Genomic DNA, 18,879 nt, shown 5'->3' with positions numbered 1-18,879 from the left:
TGCTGCTGGGGTGAAGTTAATGTTCCAATGGCTGCAGCTTGGTGAGGTGCAATACCTGTACTCCAGAGTAAGTTACAGTGGCTCTTACTGTTTCTGTCACAGAAAGGATTTGTTTGGACTGCTGTACTCCTCATGTGATGTAACAATGCTATTAATCTAAATATTTGTAAATAAAGTACCTGTATCTAGATAAACTGCAGTGGCTTGTGGTGTTCGCTGGTGTTTGAGGGGGCCTCTGCCTGGAGCTGGCTGTAGGGGCGGCTGCGCTCGCTCCCAAGGACTGAGCCCGGCTTTCCCTCCACCACGAAGCTGCCGAGCAGGCGCTGCTGCTTGCTGCAGTCAGGTGCTTGAGAAAAGCATCTCCTTGAACTGGTGGAGGAGGAGGAATGCGAGCACTCCCCGAGATTATGCAAGAATTCCTTGCAGCGGGTGGTGTTGGTGCTCTGATGTGGGACCTTAAGGCTGCAGCGGAGGCTGCTGCTCTCTTCCAGTGCCCAAAAAGTGTTCCTGAAGATGTGACAGGCCCAGGCTCTTTGCTACCAGTGAAATGGGGGGTGTAGGCGACACTGGGGGCATAGAAAAGATGTGTATTAACAATGTGGATGAGAAGGGGTGACCTTGAGGGGGGTGCCAGAGCCTGGCTAGGGGGGGAGGGGGCTGGGAGGAGGCAAAGCAGAGCAGTGGGGCCTGGGGCACCTGAGGGCTTCAGAGTGGTTTTTCCACTGCCAGGTAAGAGCAGGCTGCTTGGAGCATTGTTTGGGGACCCAGGACCCAGCGAGGGGCTGCAGCTGAGCAGTGACAGGAGGAAGGGCAGTGGGCACTTGCAGCCAGCAGCCGTAGGGAACAAGGTTCACTTCCTGCAAGCAGGAGCTGCAGGGCTGGAGCGTGCTGCTGCTGTGCGGACCCCAGAGAGCAGCTCTGAGAAAAACCCCAAACCAACCCCGGGTAACAGTAAGCATCAGTCACTGAAGTTTAGCTTAAGGAAGTACTCGATTGTATGTAAAACATCCATGCATTTGACAACAGGTAAATTGACAACTCTGGCCCTGGTAGAAGTTTTCTTCAAAGTAGAAACGGACAAACACTGACACTTAAATAGGAGTTGTTTTAGATATGGCTTTAAATCCACAGTGAAAATACTTTTTTTTCAAAAACCCGTTTTTATATACAAACTCAGCTTCACAGTGCAGCGCAGTTGTTAGGTACCAGGGGAAACACCTCTCCGGAGAAGACTCGCCAAACGGTGAGGTAGGAGTCGGCAAAGGTGAGGAGCCAGTCGTGCCTAGGAGAGAGCTGCCTCGGGAGGGTCACCAGCAGCGCCTGGGGGCTGTCCCCCAGCCCAGCGCTCACTGCTGCACCGAGGCTGTGCCAGGCCCCAGGCAGCTGCAGCTCTGCTTCAGCTGCTCTGCTAATGTGTATGGCGTCTCTCGAAGTAACACATTTTCAAGTTAAATCATTACCAAAGAACAATTAAGTACCAGGCTGGTACTGGAACTGTCCAGTTCTGGGCTCCCCAGTTCAAGAAAGATGAGGAGCTACTGGAGAGAGTCCAGCGGAGGGCTACAAGGATGGAGAGGGGACTGGAGCATCTCCCCTACGAGGAGAGGTTGAGGGAACTGGGCTTGTTCAGCCTGAAGAAGAGAAGGATGCGAGGGGACCTTATAAATGCCTACAAATATCTGAAGGGTGGGTGTCAGGAGGATGGGGCCAAGCTCTTTTCAGTGGTGCCCAGTGACAGGACAAGGGGCAATGGGCACAAACTGAGGCACAGGAAGTTCCGTCTGAACATGAGGAAAAACTTCTTCCCTCTGAGGGTGATGGAGCACTGGAACAGGCTGCCCAGGGAGGTTGTGGAGTCTCCTTCTCTGGAGATATTCAAGACCCGCCTGGACAAGGTCCTGTGCAGCCTACTGTAGGTGACCCTGCTTCGGCAGGGGGGTTGGACTAGATGACCCACAGAGGTCCCTTCCAACCCCTACTATTCTGTGATTCTGTGGTACTGTAACTAGCTGTAACTGAAATTTAGAGGCAAGGCTGTATGTGTATTCAAACTGGAAAAACATTACTGGAAGATGAATCAAGTTGGTCAACGCAGCAGTAATTTCTCCACGTCCTGCAGGAGTTTACAAGCAGCTCTTGTCAGCCGTTTGCTTGAAACAACATTCCAGAGCCAAACCAGCAGAGTGCCGGGATCCCAACCACGGGAACGCTTTCGCTGGGAGGGGACAACACAATCCGAGAACCCACCCTGCCCCTGGGCTGCCACCTCCCTGGGGAGGCCGAGGACCCGGCCCGGAGACCTGGCAGGCCTGACAGCACGTCTCGCCTCTGGGCTTCACCAAGAAGTTCCCCGGGAGCAGGAGCGCAGCATCTGAGGCCTCACTGAAATACCTGCCAGCCTGCTGGGGCCGCCGGCCAGGCCCGTCAGAGCACCCTGGAAAAGCAGTGAAAGTATGAGTAATAAATTAGCGTCTTCCATTAGTAGAGCCATATTAATCTAGATTTTAAAAACTATAAGACAAAGTAAAAAACAAGAACAGCAAACCAAACAGCTTTGAGGGAAACCTGCCCTTTTCAAACAAGTTAGCTACTGCCTGAGTAATTAAGCGTACAGTACGATCACCCCACCCTCAGGAAACCCCTCCAGTGCCTCCAAGGTGGCGAGCGCAGGGCTGTAACAGACTAGCAGTCAGCTAAAAGGCATTTTAAAACCCCCAAGCCAGAACTCCTGTGCACAGCAGAGCATTACCTGAGTTAGATTCACAGCATTGTGAAGAGACCCTAGACTGGTGCTTTAGCCTAGGAACAGCGGCTCTGCAGACATGCTGCTGACCAGGTCATCCAGCACATCCACCTGCCGCTTCAGGCTCTGCAGGGTGCCTTCCATTTGCCGTTTTCCTCTCATCAATACCTCTGCCTGCTTGGACATGCGCAGCTCGAGCCGAACCTAAGTAAGTCAGCAGTTCCGTTTATATTCGGCTAGTGTGATTTTCAAGACGGTATTTAAAAGTCTGACGCCCTCGCAGTCAAGCCATAAGGGGCGTGATGTTACGAGTCTCAAACCACAAGCAGATGGCAGCGGGTTTGTGAATTATTTTTAAACAGTTCACCTCCTCCCAAGTCATAAATAAGCTCTATTTTGATGGCCTTTACCATGAACTGCCTGAAGAGAGCACAACAGCCAGGCGCCACAAACGGGCCACCGCCTGCACCAAACCGTGGGTGCTCCTGAACTGCCCTCTGCCACGTTGCCAGTATGCCACAGCATGGTGTCAGTGAGGGAATCGTGTTGGAATATTCAACAATCCAATTAACTGGTAATTAAAATCACTCATCTTGATACAGCGTGCAGCTGTTACGCTGTCCTCTGCTGTTCCCACCCAGAGACCCCACAGCTAGTTCAGAGCTCCCGCGAGAGGGGACCCGACGACCCGTTCGCGTGAGGGGGAAGAGGTGGGCCACCTTTAGCTGGTCTTCGTGACGCTGCAGTTTTTCTCGGAGCACCTCTCCACGCCACTGTTCATCCTTCTGGAAACAAAAGCACATTCAGCAATGGAGCGTTGCAGCTGAAGGTACCCCCCCGACGTGCCCAGCTGCAGCGCTTTCTGAAAGCATTTTACCTTTGAGAAGACTTGAGAAAAATTCAACTTTCCTTCCAGCGAGAGGAGTCCTTTGTCAGCAGCAGCAAACAGTCCCGTCTCCTTGAAGTTACCAGATCCACACTGCAGACTTCCCTCAGAAGATGCTTCCAAGCGTCCCAACGGTTCCAGAGAAGATGGGCGTGAATATTTAAACCCCATCCTAACTTCACTTTCAGCCTCCAGTTTAAGCAACGTTGCTGCGTTCTCCATTTCCTTTTGTCTCTTTTCCGGGTCTCCTTGAGTTCTGACCTACATCACAGAACAGTCTCACCGTATTGCTCTCGTGTTACAGCTGCATCAAGCCAGAGGGATCTTCCCGTCTAACTGAACAAGGCTCATTTCTGAAATAGGTACGTTTTGACTGCTGCGATCACAAACCCTCTGATCAGAGGCAGCCCTAACGCTGCCGTTGGCTTTGCCCATCAAGCCCCTCGGGTGGTGACAGAGGCAACTAGAGTTACCAGGACACAAGTTGTTAACTTAAACCTGTTCATAGTCAGACCTTGCACAGCCTTGCTTGAGTGCTTTCTAGCTGCTAACAACATTCTCCTCTGAAGGGCCCTATTTTTAAAGGACTTGGAAACAATTTATAAAGGATTTATTATAGGACTAGAAGGAGTCAGACAGCGTGGAATCACCTTTTAGAGTGAGTATGAAAAGAAGAAAGTGCCGGCCCAGGTTAGCACTAACAAGTTGTGCCTAGTGAGCAGCTTTGAATGTTAACAACATCTAGTGATTTGCACAAGTTATGGCAAGTTCCTACTACCAAGCCTTAATGTAAACAGCAGCCAGAGACCTGATTCTCAGCTGAAGCGCTGCCTAAGCTGAGCTGACAGCAAGTGTTAGGGTGAGTTTGCTGGGGATTTGGGTGCTCCCAAGATACAATTACTGAGTAGCGAGGACTGGCCCCCTCCACCCTCAGCCACCCCCAACGAACACCGTCTCTCTTTCAGGCATCGTTTCACCGGGTGAGGGGCGATCCATTGGAACCGGCCCGCACAGCGCCTGCCGTTCTCCAGCCACGGGGCGGGAAGGCAACGCGCAGCTGTGCCACGCTGCCGTGGCCTGCGGGATGTGAGGAACGAGGTGCTGCACTGGAGCTTGGCTACACGCAGAACTCCGCGCGTGACCGACTGGCTGGAGTTCACAGAGTTGCTTTGTTCATTTTTAAACCGGGATTACTGAGCTGCCTGATCCCACTGATTGTTAACAAAGAGTAACTTCTCCCAGATTTGGGAAAAATCGCACGGCATTAAGTAGGTCTACTCCTAGCTGTGATACAGCAGACAGGAGGAGATTCAAAACCAACACAGTATGAACTCGTCTGGAAGCCAGAGCTTCCGAACCTGCCTGTGTTTGGCCACTCGGTTATACCTGGCTGTGGAGGTCCATGTAGTCCTGCTGGATCTGGCCCAGGTCCTTAGCAAGGCGCTTGGCTTGTTCATGGTTTCTGTGTGCTGCTGCTTCAGCAGCTGCTGTATCACTCTGCAAACAGTTATTCTCATGCTTTTGCTCCTAGGAAAATGCAGAAAGATTGGCTTTTACTGTGAGCACCCACTGGAGAAAAATGGATCAAGAGAACCCAAAAACCACAATTTCTTCAAATTAAAAAGGCAGAAACAGCATTAAATAGGAGTAACTAGGAGGTGTTCTGCAGCACAATCGAGAAATACCAGTCTGGTTGCCTCAAGCTCTGCCTAGTCGTGAAGTTAATGCATTACTCTGTTCCTCCTACAATAACAATGGGTGTTCTATCATTTTGCTGTTTAAAAATAACCCAATTCCCCAAACATTCCCCCCTCAGCCAGCGCTTACAAGGAGTTTTCTTTCAAGCTGCATCCTCTGCACTGTCATTGCTTCTTTCAGACTCAACATCTGTTTTTCTGCTTCTTTCCTCTCCGATGCTATCTGATCTTGGAGACGGCTTAGCTCAGACTTGGAGACTTCCAGTTCTTTCTGAAGCGACTGTGTTTCTCTGTTTTTCTGGTTTAAGTGCAATTCTTTTTCTGAGAGCTGACGTTCTGTAATTAACATTGTTTAAAAATAATCCTGATTAGCAGAAATCTAAGTATTTTGGCATATTTCCTACACATCAGATATTTTTCAAACACACTAATGTGTTAAGCAATGGTTTGTAAAAACACTGACACAAGGTGAGAGGGGACAGAACCCTAGCTGGCTTTACAATTTCCGTTCTTTGAACAAGTCAATTTAAGGACTGCGAGTTAATCCAGGTGCTGCATTAGAAACCAAGTGAGATTAACAGAAATATTTGTTGGTTGCATTAGTCTTAGAACCCATAAATTGTAACAATTTATTTGTGCAAGGCATCTTACTGCTTTGTCTGACAGCTTCTTCAAGTGCTGCATATCGGGACTCCTTTTCCAGCTTCCTGAGGTTTTCTTCTGCCAGCCTTACTTTTGCTACTGCCTGCTCCTGTTTCTTCTGTTGATCTGTTAGCTCCTTTTCCAATAGTATTTTCTGATCTTTCACTTTGGCAGTACATTCTTCCAGTTTTTTTCCTTCACGCTCTGAATTTTCCTTGAGGTGATGAAGAATCTGCAAAAACCCACCACTTCAAGCTTTAACTGGTACCAACTCAGTGAGAACAAACACCATCACCAAAAGACATTACAGAAGTTAAAGCAGCCCAAGTTGGAAAGAACTGTAGTCTAATACTCCCTATGGACAAAAAACGTTCATCAATTTTTCTTGCCCCTCATTTTCAGTACAGCTCCCTCAGTTTTTCTTTTGGTTAATACTTTGTTGAAACTGCTCAGCCAACGTAAGTTAATTTTACTACAAGAATACAAGATTAAACACTAATTTTCTTTAACGGCTGATGGGCTTTGCACAGAAATACTGCAGAAGAGAAGAACAAAAGCTAGCTGCCAACAGTGATCCACTCAAAATCACAAAGAAACTTCAGGGTAAGAAAAGCCCTGGCATTTTTTCTGCGTAGTTTTAGAATTATGGACTGTAGCTGGAGTGAAGTTTTGATTAGTTTCACTTGAAATCCGTTTCAGGTACTCTACATAGTTTGCTGGTCTCCCAAGAGAAATCAACAGCACGGGAAGAAGTTCTCTGAACTATGCCCAGCAGCTGTATCTTGGCGGCTGACAAATCAGAGTGACAGAGAATAATCCGCGCTGGCCCATCCCCTGGCCCGGCTGGGCTCCAGCAGCAGCCAGGCCACAGCACCGCACAGTGCCTCCCTCCACGCCAGCCCTTCCCGCCCTCGGGGGTCACTGCTGGTTTCACTCCAGTGCTGTTACCAGTTCAGTGCAAGGTGACCCTGCCACGAAGGAAGACACACTAGTTTTGTTGTGACACGCTAGTTTTCACTAAAACATAACTGACTGTTGAAGCTTTGTGTTGACTGCTATTCCTCTAAAAATGAGGGTTCCTGGTTCTTAAAGCACTAGTAGATTATTTGTAAACTTGCACCCAAAACGTTTTGGCCTGCGTTACTTTTCAGGGTCAGGCAAAAGTGAGGAGGCAAGTCAGCAGGCTCATTACCGCTTCTTGTTTGGCTACTTCTGTTTCTCTCTCTTCAATCTCTTTCTCGAGCTGCTGCAATTGGTTCTCTCTCTTTTTCTGTCTCTCTTGACAATCCTCATGTTTCTTTAAATACTCTAGGATATCTTCTCTCAGGGCTGCCTGCTCTCTAAGCAACTCATCCTGATGCCTTTTATGATTTTCCAAATCCTGCAATATAAAACATAAAATCAAGTGACATAACTAGCTGGTAAGAGAAACAGGTCTCTGGACGAAAGGCCTGGATTTGAAAGAACAGAACTGATCACCCCTAACCACAGCAAAGATTACCTTCTGTTGAAACCAGCCACTGGGTGAATTAACACAACAGGAACCACAAGACAAAAAGCTGGAAGATGCTGTTTTTTAAAAAAAAAAAAAAATAGAAGAAAACCCAACCCACTATCTTCTTCATAGAAAACAATAAATCAGGGTGATTTTGCCTCTGTGTCTGGATTGTTTTCTAGAGAGAAGAGAAATTCAATCCGAAACAAATCCACAAAGAAAACCCGAACCCCCCACCAAACCAAACAACCCCAAACCAAACCAAGCCACATACTCCAACGTTTTAGTAGCAGTCTGACCAGGAGAGTCATCAGCCATCACAGTTGCCACTTGAACAGCAAACCCAAACCAGAAATCTCATTCGGTTAGGTACAGACGTAGCACAGCCCAAATCCTCCAAACCCAGCAAGGGACAAGGCAGTAAACTAGGCATTGCTTATTAGCTCTGCAAGTGCCCGATTTTGAGCCAGCGTGCCCCGATGAAAAGCAGGTGATGGGCCGGCAGTTGTTGCGAGAAGTGACTCCCCTCGTTTCGGTGCAGCAGTCTACTCACTCCAGGACAGTAAATACATATTTCACCAAAACTAACCTGTTCTACCAGCTGAAGTTGTTGCCTGGAGTCATTTAGTTCTCCTTTCAGTGTTTCTAGTTCTTCCTTTTTTTCTAGAAAAATATTTGGCAACAGAGATTTTCAATCAGCAATCTGAAATACCTATACAAATCAATTATCTCTTCTCATAAATGAAGACTAAATAATAGAAAAACAGGTTCTACAATTTCCATCTTTTCTACATGGTAAATACTTTCTGCCTGTAGGTATCTGAGCATGTTGGATATTTAATACCATACAGTACAGTTACAGCGTGTCTTTTAACACAATCTCCTTAAAATGTATTACAGTTTAAAACCAAAAATTGATCTTTACCTTGAAGATCCTTCTGCACAACGATAATGTCTCCATCCAGTGATTTTTTCTGTTTGTTCAGTAGATCTACCTCCTGCTGCAGGTTTGTAACATCCAATTCCATTTTTTCCACATTGGACAATGCAGTTCTGCTGCTGTCTTCAGCAGCAGTTAAGTCTCTGTAAAATGTGAATACGTATTCTCGGTTTGTTGGAGGTACTTGGTGAGGACTCTAAAGAACAGCTGCACTTCAGCAAGTTTTCTCAGCTCAAGGGGATGCTAGCTAGTAGTCATGAGAGCAAGACAGCTGTCCTGTTCCAAGACTGAGCATTTTGCTTTTCTTAACATTTCTGATCGCACTGCCGTGATATAACAAATGCTGTTGCATTCATCAGCTTCATTGCTGAGTATTTTCTGTAAGTCTGCTGTAGACATGCTTAAACTAAAGCCTCCACGGGATGTAAGAAACAGCACATTCTGTGTAATTGGGCACCTCAAAAGTATAGCTCTGTTGTTAATTATGACAGACAGACATTCAAGACACGTCCCATCACTTGTGATCTTTACAGAAAAAAATATTCCCCCCCACCTTCTGGTTTGTGACAACTTCTTTTCCAAACTCTGACAGTCGTCTTCAAGCTTTTCCTTTTCTTTATTCAAAGACTCAATATTGTTTTGCAGAGTGCGCATTTGAGAAACCAGATGTTCATTTTCTTGACGGCCTTTCTGAAGTAGTTGTTCCTGCCAATCTACTTCCCGTTGCTGACACTGGAATAATCTCTCAGTATTCTCCAATTTTAACTTCTCCTACAAAAGAAGACATGGTGAACAACAAATATGTACAGTCAAGGAGCAGAACAAGCTATTAAAATCTTTAGCTGCAGCAGTTTAAACAGTTTTCCTTTGGAGAGCTCATATGCAGGCTAGAGTACCCTCGATAGCTACTGCATTGTAACAGGGATAACTGCTTCAAGTGCCAGACTAATTTGAGTGTATTTTATGATGAAGGTTTTGAAGAATACAAGCACGAGGACTGGAAGACAGGGGTGCAATTCTTTGTTACATCAGAGTTCAGCCACCATTTTCCCCCCATCCATGCGAGCAGCACATCCCTTCACGGCAGGGATTTTGAGAGAATGACCACCCTAAGGGCTGCGAGGTGCTCAGGTACTGCAGCAAGGTGACCACTTTCTATTACCACGTTTAAAGGTACCAAGCATATTGACTAGTCCCTTCTTTTCCCTGTCCTTCGCAGAAGCAGTACAGAGCAAAGAGGGAGAGTCTTTTTAAAAGTAAGTAGCCGGTAATGACTGCTTATATATGATAATAAACACTCTCTTAGCAAACGCATGTTAAATTTTCTAGAATTGCACAACTGAGTAAACAAAGGCTATCCCATACTCCGACCTAATAATGCTGTAGCTACTATGAGACTGCTGCTGGTCTCCTGCCTACTGGTAGTGAAATTGAACGTCTGTCTGTATTCATCAAAACCACAAGAGACTAGCTGAGCTAGAATACCTTTTTAAATGGTAGAGAAGATCATCCAGCTGAGTTAGTAAACTGTTTTCCATACTTACTCTTTGCAAGTGAGGACACAGACAGAATCCAGATAAAAAGACTCTGGAAGCTAATGCTAAGGAAACAGTGTTCGTCATTCTACAGCCACAGAAGAGCGTTCTGTCTTTTTGCCCGCTCTCCCTCATATGCACCAAAAAACCCCGTTATTTTAAAGGCCCTACGCCGACTTAAGACTTCTCTATGATAAGCTGAAATCAGACTAGAAACCAATTGATTTAAGACTGTAGAGACCCTGTTACCCAGATTTTAACAGAAGCACAGAATATGCAGATCTCTTCTTCCAGTTACTGTATTAGCTGTAGAAAAAAATACTTACTTCTAGAACTGCAACCTGAGTCTTTTCTAGCTCATTGACCTTTCGGTCATGTTGTACTTTCAGACCTTGAAGATCCTTATTTTCAAGCTCCAGCATTTCCAGTGCATGTTTCAGTTCTGGTAAGATAAAGAAATAAGAGGTTATTACAAGCACATCAAGTGCATTCTATTTGCAAAAAAAAGGCACCAAGGAAAAATTAAGAGTTACTATATTGGTATCATCCCTGTAAAAACTCCTCACGTTTTCTATTGCTGTGTCAGACACCCCAGGTGTTGTACCTGATGCCGTCTGACCAGCAAGCTGCAGGTCCCTAGGTCTCCTGCTCTTCCTGCTCCCTAGGGAGTTACTGCGGGACAGAGTATCTGACTGACAAACCATGAAAGGAAGTATTTCAGAAAAAGTACAGAAGTTGCAGACTGCTGCTGCTATACTTTCCACAAGCTGCCACAACATAACTGCTTGGAAGGAGATTCTTCCATTTCCCCACATACCCCAGTGTGTAATTCTTCTTCTGTGAAAGCAGCACCATTAGCTAATGTCTCCTAACCACACAGTGCTCGAGTGTGAGCTTAACTGACCAGTCCCGACAGAAGGTTTGTTCACTTTTCCCTCTGGCACAAAAAACTGCCACCTCAAATACAAAGCAGCACGAAGCACTGTCTCAACTTAAGCAAAGGGTATCTGTCAGCTCTGTAGGAACTACCAGAATTACAGGGAACTCTTCCTCTGCAGTCGTTCACAGTATTTCAAAAGGACTGAGGAACAGAAGACTGCAGCGATGTACAACCAAGAGCCAGAGTGTGTTTCTTTCCAACCTGCACAAAATACGATCTGGTAAAGCCAGGGACAAACCTATCTTGTGCTTGGTAATTTGCCCAAGTATTTCGTGGAGATTTTCTTCCCCTTTTCCAATATCCTTCTTTATGAAGGAAAGCTGTGCTCTTTTCTCATTAATCTGGACATCCAGTTCTTTCCTCTCAGCATTAAGCTCTTCCAGAAGTAGTTTTATTTCCTGTGGAAATACATCAGTGTCACAAGGAATGCCACTATTTGCCATTTTAAAAAAAGTTCTCCTTTAAATAGAAGTTCTAAATATTTCTAAAATTTCAAAACTCTGTCACCAATATTCTGGTCAATTTAATTCCAGAGTTTACAGTTACAGTTAATGGTGTAAACAAACAAAAATTATGTCATATTTAAAGCCGTGTTTACAATTTGAAGTAGTAATCTTGCCAATATTTTGATCTACAAGTCTCACCAGAACACTCACTCAAGTGAACAACAGGTAGGCCTTAAAACAGAAGTCAGACAAAAAGCCCCCAGAAAAAATAAAACCCTGATACGTTGTTTTTATCTCAGAAAGAAAGGAAGGAAGTACAGAATCCTTCCTAAGTGAATGGGGATGGAGACAGACAGCTGACTCACGCCAGCTTTCTCGTGTTTTACCCACACTGAGCAGACCGATTTGCTCTAGCAGCTGCTTGTCTCAGCAACAGTAAGTCGTTCAGAGTCTTCTATTTAATATAATTTCATTCTCAAGGGACCAATTCTCTAAGTATTATTGAACTAAGCAGTTCTACTCATTATTTGTGCATCTGGAACAAGCTCTCAGTCACACAAAACTGTAAACTCGCTTGTTCTGTTTTTCAGTGGGTTGTAGGTGGTTGTAGAAAGCAAAACTGATTTTGTGGACACTTTATGGGATGTTTTTGATACTTCTGTTCTTTTGCTGTTCTTCGTAGCTATAATTAATTGAAAACTCATTCGGAAAAGTTACTCTGATTTGGCGTAGTTTTTCATTTGCTTCAGTCTCTCCATCTCGAAGAGCTTCTTCAAATTCACCCTTCTTTTGAGAAATAGAGTCTTGAAGGACACGGAGATCTTCCTTCCTTTGATTTAACTGTTGCTCCAGAAACAGGAACTCTTGTTGCTGAGCAATTATCTACAATGTAGAAGTTTAACAGAAGAAGCATCTAAGGGTTTTATTTTTGTAGCTACACACATGTACACGAACAAGCACAGTACACTGTTCCCTGCCAGAGATTTATCTGAACTGCGTAACACACAAGGATCCCATCAGAGCAATGAGCTTCACTTGCTAAACCTGCATATAGCCAATACTAAAGGCTAAGTTCTGATCTGGACAGTGCAGTCCCGCACCTCAGAGAGTTCAGTCTGTTATTCTGAAATGCAGTAAGAATTGCCACAGAGAACTCTGCAGTAATACTTATTATGCAGAAACGCCAGCAGGATTGGGATCATACTTATTAGGAGACAAACCAAGGAGAATTCAAGTCACCAATATTAAAATAAACTGAAGAACCTAATTCTTCAGACAAGGCAGTTCAGAACTTAAGACTCTTCTCAGCTTTCAGTTATCTCAAAACCAACAAAACTGATAACGCAGAGTTAATAGCTCTTACCTGATCTTTTAATCTTTCCAGTTCAGCTTTCTTGCCTTGAAGAAGGTTTTCTGCTTCTCTAAGGATCTGGAGGTGATGTTCTTTATTACCTTCTGCAACTTTAATATCTCCTTGAAGCTTCTGAAGACTGACAGTGAGGATTAAAAACATGACTCAGAAGAAACACAAATGCCTTAGCCAGTAACTTTGAGGAAGACATCTTTATCTAATATGGTTTATGGTAAATTAAGAAGACTTACCTTTCAGTTAGCACTTCTACCTTCTGGTTTAACGACTGGAACTCAGAGTCCCTTGCAGCCACCATTTTGTTGATTTCCTCCAAAACACCTTCTTGTTCCCTCTTACACTGTTCCAAGTCCCTTGTATCTGTCTGTAATAACCTAAAGAGGCACGTATGCCTTTTCATATTAACATTTTAACAGCTCTCCCTCTCCAAAAGCACTATTTCTGTATTTGAAAGAACCTTGTTCTTCTCTTGATCCCCATTTGATACAAATTTGATACAAATTAAGTGTACCTTAATTGCCGTTCTGCTTTCACAAGTTCAACGGCCATTTCCCGAGCCCTTCGCTCTAGCTCCTTTGCCTCGGTTTCAGTACGGGACAAACGCTGTTTGGCACGATTGTACTTTTGAACAGTGTCTTTAGTCTAGAGCAAAAATTGAAGATTATTGAGACAATACATTCCCAGCTTATGCTTTCCACATAGATAATCTGCAGGTTAATTGTCTAAAGATGACCTCCTGGCTTGAATATTCCACCTAAGCCTTCTCTCTCTGTGTACTATGAAATAGAACCTTTTCTCCTCTCTTGTCCAGAGCAGAAAAGCTTCCTCCTCTCTGGCAAGGACTGAAACATTTTCTTTTAGCACAGGTTATACCACAACTTATTTTTGAACAGAATTATTTTAAGAGGCTTCAGGTTATCCAAGTGAAAATAAACTGCTTAGACAAACAAAAATCCTCTGCTTAAAACAATCTTAACCCAACACACAACTTCTTCTGCACTTAAGAGTTATGGCTTTACTTACTTTCCCCCGTGTGCTCTCAAGTTCCACTTCAGCTTCTGAAAGTAGCCTATCTGCCTCTCTAAGCTCTGCTCGTCGCTTCAGCAGAGTCTTCTCTAGACATTCAATTTTATCTGCAATATCTTCATGATGTTTAAGAGACTTTTCTAACTGCAGTTCTGCAATAAGGTTGCCAGTATACCCTTCAGTAAAGTCCCTAAAAGGTCAGAAGACACGGAATTAAAATACAAAATGCCAGAGGCCCAGAGCCTCTTGAAGTTCTAGTCCATTTACATTGATTGTAAACAAGTCAAAAGTGACTTTTATTGGAAAAAAGGTTCAGTATTTCCACATGCTTACTTTAAATGCATTCTAGTGCAGTATTCTTACTTGCGTTTGTTATGTTTCTCAGCTGCTCTTCGTAGCTCTGCTATTTTGTGTTCCAACTCTTCTCTTTCATGCAGGAGTTCTTCAAAGTTTTGATGCAATTTTTCCACCTCTTTTTTGCATTTCTGCTCAGCTGCCTCTGACTCTTTATCTTTGTATTTCTGAGACTTTAAATAATACACAGTGTCTTCTAGCCTTGAGACTTCACTCTCCTACATACAGGAAATAGAACAACAAAATCAAGACCTATTTTCCATTTCAGTCCTCTTGAGACACGGGAGCAGCTACAGATAGCAAAGACCACACTATTAGCACTAAGACAGAGCGTTCTTATTGGCAAACTCTCTCAGATCCAGAACCTTACTAGCATAGACTTTCCCCCGCGCCCCCACAAAACACCAGCCTAATCTAATCTGTGACAATGAGGTTTTGGGTGGTTTTTTGTTTCAGAAAGGGTAGGTTCAAAGATGCTCCTAATCCATTCACAAGTCAGTTGCCTCTGGTTAAACCTGCAGCTTACAGCTCTGTGTCTTACCAAATCATGATGTTCAGGCACATTGCAGTGAAGCACTCCAACAGGAACGAGCGGGACCGTGAAGTTTGGAGGAAGAGGGCCATAAACAACCTGGGCTCCCACCGGAGGTGGGCCATAGATAACAGATCCAGGAGCAATCGGAACTCCGCTTGCTGCAGGAGGAGGAGGGCCATAAAGCACAGTTCCCTGAGGTACAGGGGCACCATCTGGAAGGACTGTGTAAATAACTGTACCAGGTGGTGGTACAAAGGGAGGGTCTTTGGGAACACGAGTTTCTTTGTTTTCTTCACTATCTTCTTTCACTCTTCTATCTTTAAAAAAAAAAAAAAAAAAAGTTATTTTTAATCACTTTTTCAGTAAAAGATATTCTTCAAATGCACATTTTGAATTCTAGATCATGTACAAAAACGTAACAAATGCTGCCTAAACTGAATAATGAGTTCAACAGTAATAAACATTTGTAGTTCACTCAGGCACATAAAAATTCACTATGAACTCTAAGCCAGTCCATCTTTTGGATGCTCCTAAGCATTCTGAGACCACGAGACTGACTTACCTTTACCAGAATTAGTTCTGTACAACCTATTTCCGATTGGTGAATAAACGCAGCATCCTCCTTGACTGCACAAATCTTCCTTCCTGCACTGCCTGTCCTGGCCACACCCTCTTCTGAGTGGGGATGTGCCAGAACACAGTAAAGAAACTCCAGAATTTTTTGTGCTGCGGGAAGCAGGAGTGGAAACCTAAAAAAAAAAAAACGGTATGCGTTAATCTAGAAATAACAAGTCATGTAAAATACTGTATTTGTTGTAGACAGATAAAAGCACTGATTTTTCAAGAACAGGCTACACATACTCTGCTTTCTTGCACTTCAAAGCATGACGCTGCTTTAAAGAGAACACTAAATATATTTTAACAGAATTTCTCTTAAATGCAGACAAACGCTGTTTTACAACAAATGCTTGTCTGTAATGTCCCCTTTTAAATCTGGACCTAAATTAATTTCCAGTACGACATTTTGAATAGCTGTCTACAGATTTTACTTACACTGGATTCCTGTTACTACACAGTGATAAGCTCTATCAGGGAATATTTGTGTATGTTGTTTCAGTATTTCTCTTATATGTCAGCCAGTAATTTTTTTTAAGGTCCTCCCAGACTTAGCAAGTTTATAATGGACTTTCCCATATCAAATTGCTTTACACATAATAGGATTTTTATTTTTCTGACCTGCGATGATGGCATGTAATACCAGTATCCCCTTCTTTTCAACGGATCTGCTAAACTGGTGATGTAATCATTCTGGTATGAAAGTACATTTTCGAGTGCTGCAGTTTCTTCCTGTAAGTTGTCCATTTCATCTTGGTTACCTGTAAAGTAATCACAGTTTTACAGGCATACAGGGCAAATAATTAAGTCATAAATACTGCATTCAGCTTTAATTAAAGTAACAGTTTAAAGCTTTTCCCTCATTGTTATCCTGTTAATCTGAAACCATATTTAAAACATGAACTGCCAAGAGAAACAAAATACATGTGATTATGTAGTGATGTAGATAGACGCTGGCCCTTGCAAGTTTGTCATTTTAAGACTGCAGAAATACAAGTTCATATACAGGTAACTGATGCTTGGTTTTCCTTACATATAGGTCTCTGACAGTGTTCTAGAGCAGTATAAACTGAATGCATAACACAATTAGTGTTTTCTGAATAGCTGTAAAAAGTGCTGGTAGTACCAGCTAATGAAAACTAACACACTGTCAGTCTGATTTTCAGCCTCAGGCAGAACTTCACTACGTTTCCAAAAGTCACATGGCACGTCAGCTGGCAAAGCTAGAAACCCCAAAGAGCTCGTGCCGCTGCTGGCCCTTAACCAGCCATTTTCTCCATTCTTCGTATTTGGAGAAGGAACGACCCACGCACTCCACGTAACTGCATTCTGTCTCACTGTTTGCTTCATCTACAAGGATACAGAGAATCCACTGAAGCACAGGGATTTAAGGACTGAGTGTATCCTGTATAGGAACTGTACCCGAAGGCATCCTGAACAGTTTCTTCTCCCAGAATAAACTTCCAGAGCTCTGAACAGCTTCTTAGATCAAACAGCGAGAAATACGGAAGAGAAAGTGAAGTCTTCTGCATCCATGCTTATCCGCAAGAAATGAAGAGAAAAGAGAGATTACCTGTCCCAATGCTATCCAACAACCATCTTAATCGGTCAATTTCTGCTTTTTGTTGTTCTATTACTTCATTTAGTTTATCAATTTCAAACTTCCGAGAGCTTGACGCACCAGCGTTCTCCCCAGCTTTCTCCATTTCATGCTGAAACTATTGAAAACATAAGTTTAAATCAAAGCAAAGCACTTCAGTTTAAATTCGACTGTGCTAAAACTTTTTCAAACATGCCTATCCATCCCTACTAAAATGCTAATTCAGCAAAGCGCCTGTACCACTTTGATGCAACAAAACTGTTCCTCTCATCCCCTCACATGACCGAGGCTGACAGACATAGCCACACTAAGGCATTTTAGCGAACAAGTGATAGTTTTCCTTAAAAGTCAGCTACTTTTGTCAGCGAGGTTTTCATTTTGTTCTTTGGCAGACGTCAGTGGAGGAAAGAGCATTCCGAGTATGGAAAACCTGAGCAAAAAGAGCAGGGCAGACACTTCTGCATAACGCATTTTCAGAAAGTCACTGAACTGAACACATCTAAGGATTTTATCCTCCTCACATAATACAGAGCAAACAGATCTGCGACCTACTTGTTCTTCCTTCTCTTTGAGGAGCTGTTGTAACAACTCTATTTCTGCTTCTGCTCTGGCAAGATCCTGAGCTGCACGAGCTGCCTCAGCGCAAAACTCTTCGGCTTCCTCAGTCTCCTAAAATTGAAATTTTAGTTTGAGCTTTAGTTTGCAAAATACTTCACAAGCTTGCAGATGTCTCATGCAGCTTTGTGAAAAGCTAACTAATAAGAAGTATCAGCACTTGTCTGTTCTGGAATTCCAGGAACTGGCAAAGTTTATGTAAACTAATGTTTCTCCTTTAATTTTACAGTATTTCTACAGAGGACATCTTAGTATACAGCCAGAAATGGTTTCTAGTTTTAAAAATTTGAAGCCTAAGACCAAGCTTCCATAGTCGCTTCTTTTGCTTTTCTGCCTTACATAACAATGTATTATCTATTGTTTGACTTTCAGTTAATGAGAGATTAAACTTGCCTCTCCCTCACCTTCTAACACACAGCAAGAATGCCTGTCCATACCCAAATGTACTAAGGCACTCATCTACTGTATTTCAATGTGAGACAATGTCTGAAGCAAGAGCTCCTTGTACAGCGGGACAATTCAGAATAAAGCTTTGAAACTGAATTCGAAAGACAACACCACGACTGCTCTTATTATGATGGCATTGGAAAGCACTAATATACAAGCAATTCATTATCAATGTTGATTTATCTCAGCTCGCTCTTGATTACTTCTGAGAACAGTCCCATGAAGAGCCTTTAGCTCATTTTTAGCAGTGGAGAGCTCTGTGGCTGCCAGTCTATCCGAAGTGATGCTTGCTCTCTTTAATTCCTTCAGCTCTTTTTCTAGACTGACAAACTGCATTTGTGCTATGGCATCTTCTGTTTTTTTCCGAAACCAGGAAAACAATAGGTTTTATAAGTTTGAAGTAAAAAGCAGCAAGGAAGAAAGGCTTTCTGTTGGTGTGACTTCTTCCCCACACGTGGCCCATTTTGTATTGTATGCATAGAAGTAACAGGGGAAAAAAACCTACAGCAAGGACGACCAATTACATTTAAGGAAAATAAAAATGTTATATTTAACCTCTGCGTTCCTTCCTGTATTTGATCTATCTTAGAAAGCCAAAAAAATCAGACGTTTTTACATCTTTTCATGAGCAAACACAGTGCGAGGACTTGTCCTCACTCATTCCTACCCTTTTCTCTAAATCTTCCAGTTGAGCAAGAATAGTCTTTTTCTCTTCATTTGCCTCTTGGAGCTGTTGATCAGCAAGGCCCTGAATTTCTTCCATGCTCTTTATTTTTTCATGTAAATGTTGAATTTCATTCTCTAACTGATCGACCTTGTTCTTATTCTGCCTGTTTTCAGCTTTAACCTATAAGTGAAATAAGTTACAATGAGCAGCCAGAAATAGATAATTTTTCAACCAAAAGCCACCCTATTTTAGTGATTTATACAAATAACTCTTTAGGAAATGCAGTTACCAGCATACTTTGTATCAGAAGAGTTTTCCCTCTTCAGA

General features: G+C 43.4%; 1 protein-coding gene across 1 annotated transcript in view; it reads right to left on the bottom strand.

The window, feature by feature from the left end:
* Window positions 1–1,051: 1,051 nt before the first annotated feature.
* Window positions 1,052–18,879, bottom strand: part of CNTRL (centriolin) — a 57,910-nt gene continuing 40,082 nt past the window's right edge. Inside the window, exons 35-59 of the mRNA XM_075439296.1 lie at window positions 18,553–18,732; window positions 17,376–17,492; window positions 16,797–16,941; window positions 15,845–15,984; window positions 15,171–15,357; window positions 14,615–14,925; window positions 14,083–14,291; window positions 13,717–13,909; window positions 13,205–13,335; window positions 12,927–13,067; window positions 12,688–12,814; window positions 12,042–12,206; window positions 11,117–11,276; window positions 10,265–10,380; window positions 8,957–9,174; window positions 8,389–8,546; window positions 8,053–8,126; window positions 7,161–7,349; window positions 5,978–6,200; window positions 5,457–5,662; window positions 5,016–5,156; window positions 3,621–3,890; window positions 3,463–3,528; window positions 2,750–2,947; window positions 1,052–2,434 (exon numbers count right to left, since the gene is read on the bottom strand). Of these exons, the coding sequence (XP_075295411.1) occupies window positions 2,795–2,947; window positions 3,463–3,528; window positions 3,621–3,890; window positions 5,016–5,156; window positions 5,457–5,662; window positions 5,978–6,200; window positions 7,161–7,349; window positions 8,053–8,126; window positions 8,389–8,546; window positions 8,957–9,174; window positions 10,265–10,380; window positions 11,117–11,276; window positions 12,042–12,206; window positions 12,688–12,814; window positions 12,927–13,067; window positions 13,205–13,335; window positions 13,717–13,909; window positions 14,083–14,291; window positions 14,615–14,925; window positions 15,171–15,357; window positions 15,845–15,984; window positions 16,797–16,941; window positions 17,376–17,492; window positions 18,553–18,732 (4,020 nt within the window). The 3' untranslated portion in view covers window positions 1,052–2,434; window positions 2,750–2,794. The remainder of the gene's footprint in view (window positions 2,435–2,749; window positions 2,948–3,462; window positions 3,529–3,620; window positions 3,891–5,015; window positions 5,157–5,456; window positions 5,663–5,977; window positions 6,201–7,160; window positions 7,350–8,052; window positions 8,127–8,388; window positions 8,547–8,956; window positions 9,175–10,264; window positions 10,381–11,116; window positions 11,277–12,041; window positions 12,207–12,687; window positions 12,815–12,926; window positions 13,068–13,204; window positions 13,336–13,716; window positions 13,910–14,082; window positions 14,292–14,614; window positions 14,926–15,170; window positions 15,358–15,844; window positions 15,985–16,796; window positions 16,942–17,375; window positions 17,493–18,552; window positions 18,733–18,879) is intronic.

This window comes from Opisthocomus hoazin, chromosome 19 (assembly GCF_030867145.1).
Source record: "Opisthocomus hoazin isolate bOpiHoa1 chromosome 19, bOpiHoa1.hap1, whole genome shotgun sequence".
Taxonomy (NCBI): domain Eukaryota; kingdom Metazoa; phylum Chordata; class Aves; order Opisthocomiformes; family Opisthocomidae; genus Opisthocomus; species Opisthocomus hoazin.
Note: the sequence above shows the minus strand (reverse complement) of the source record. Positions and strands in the feature narration are given on the sequence as shown.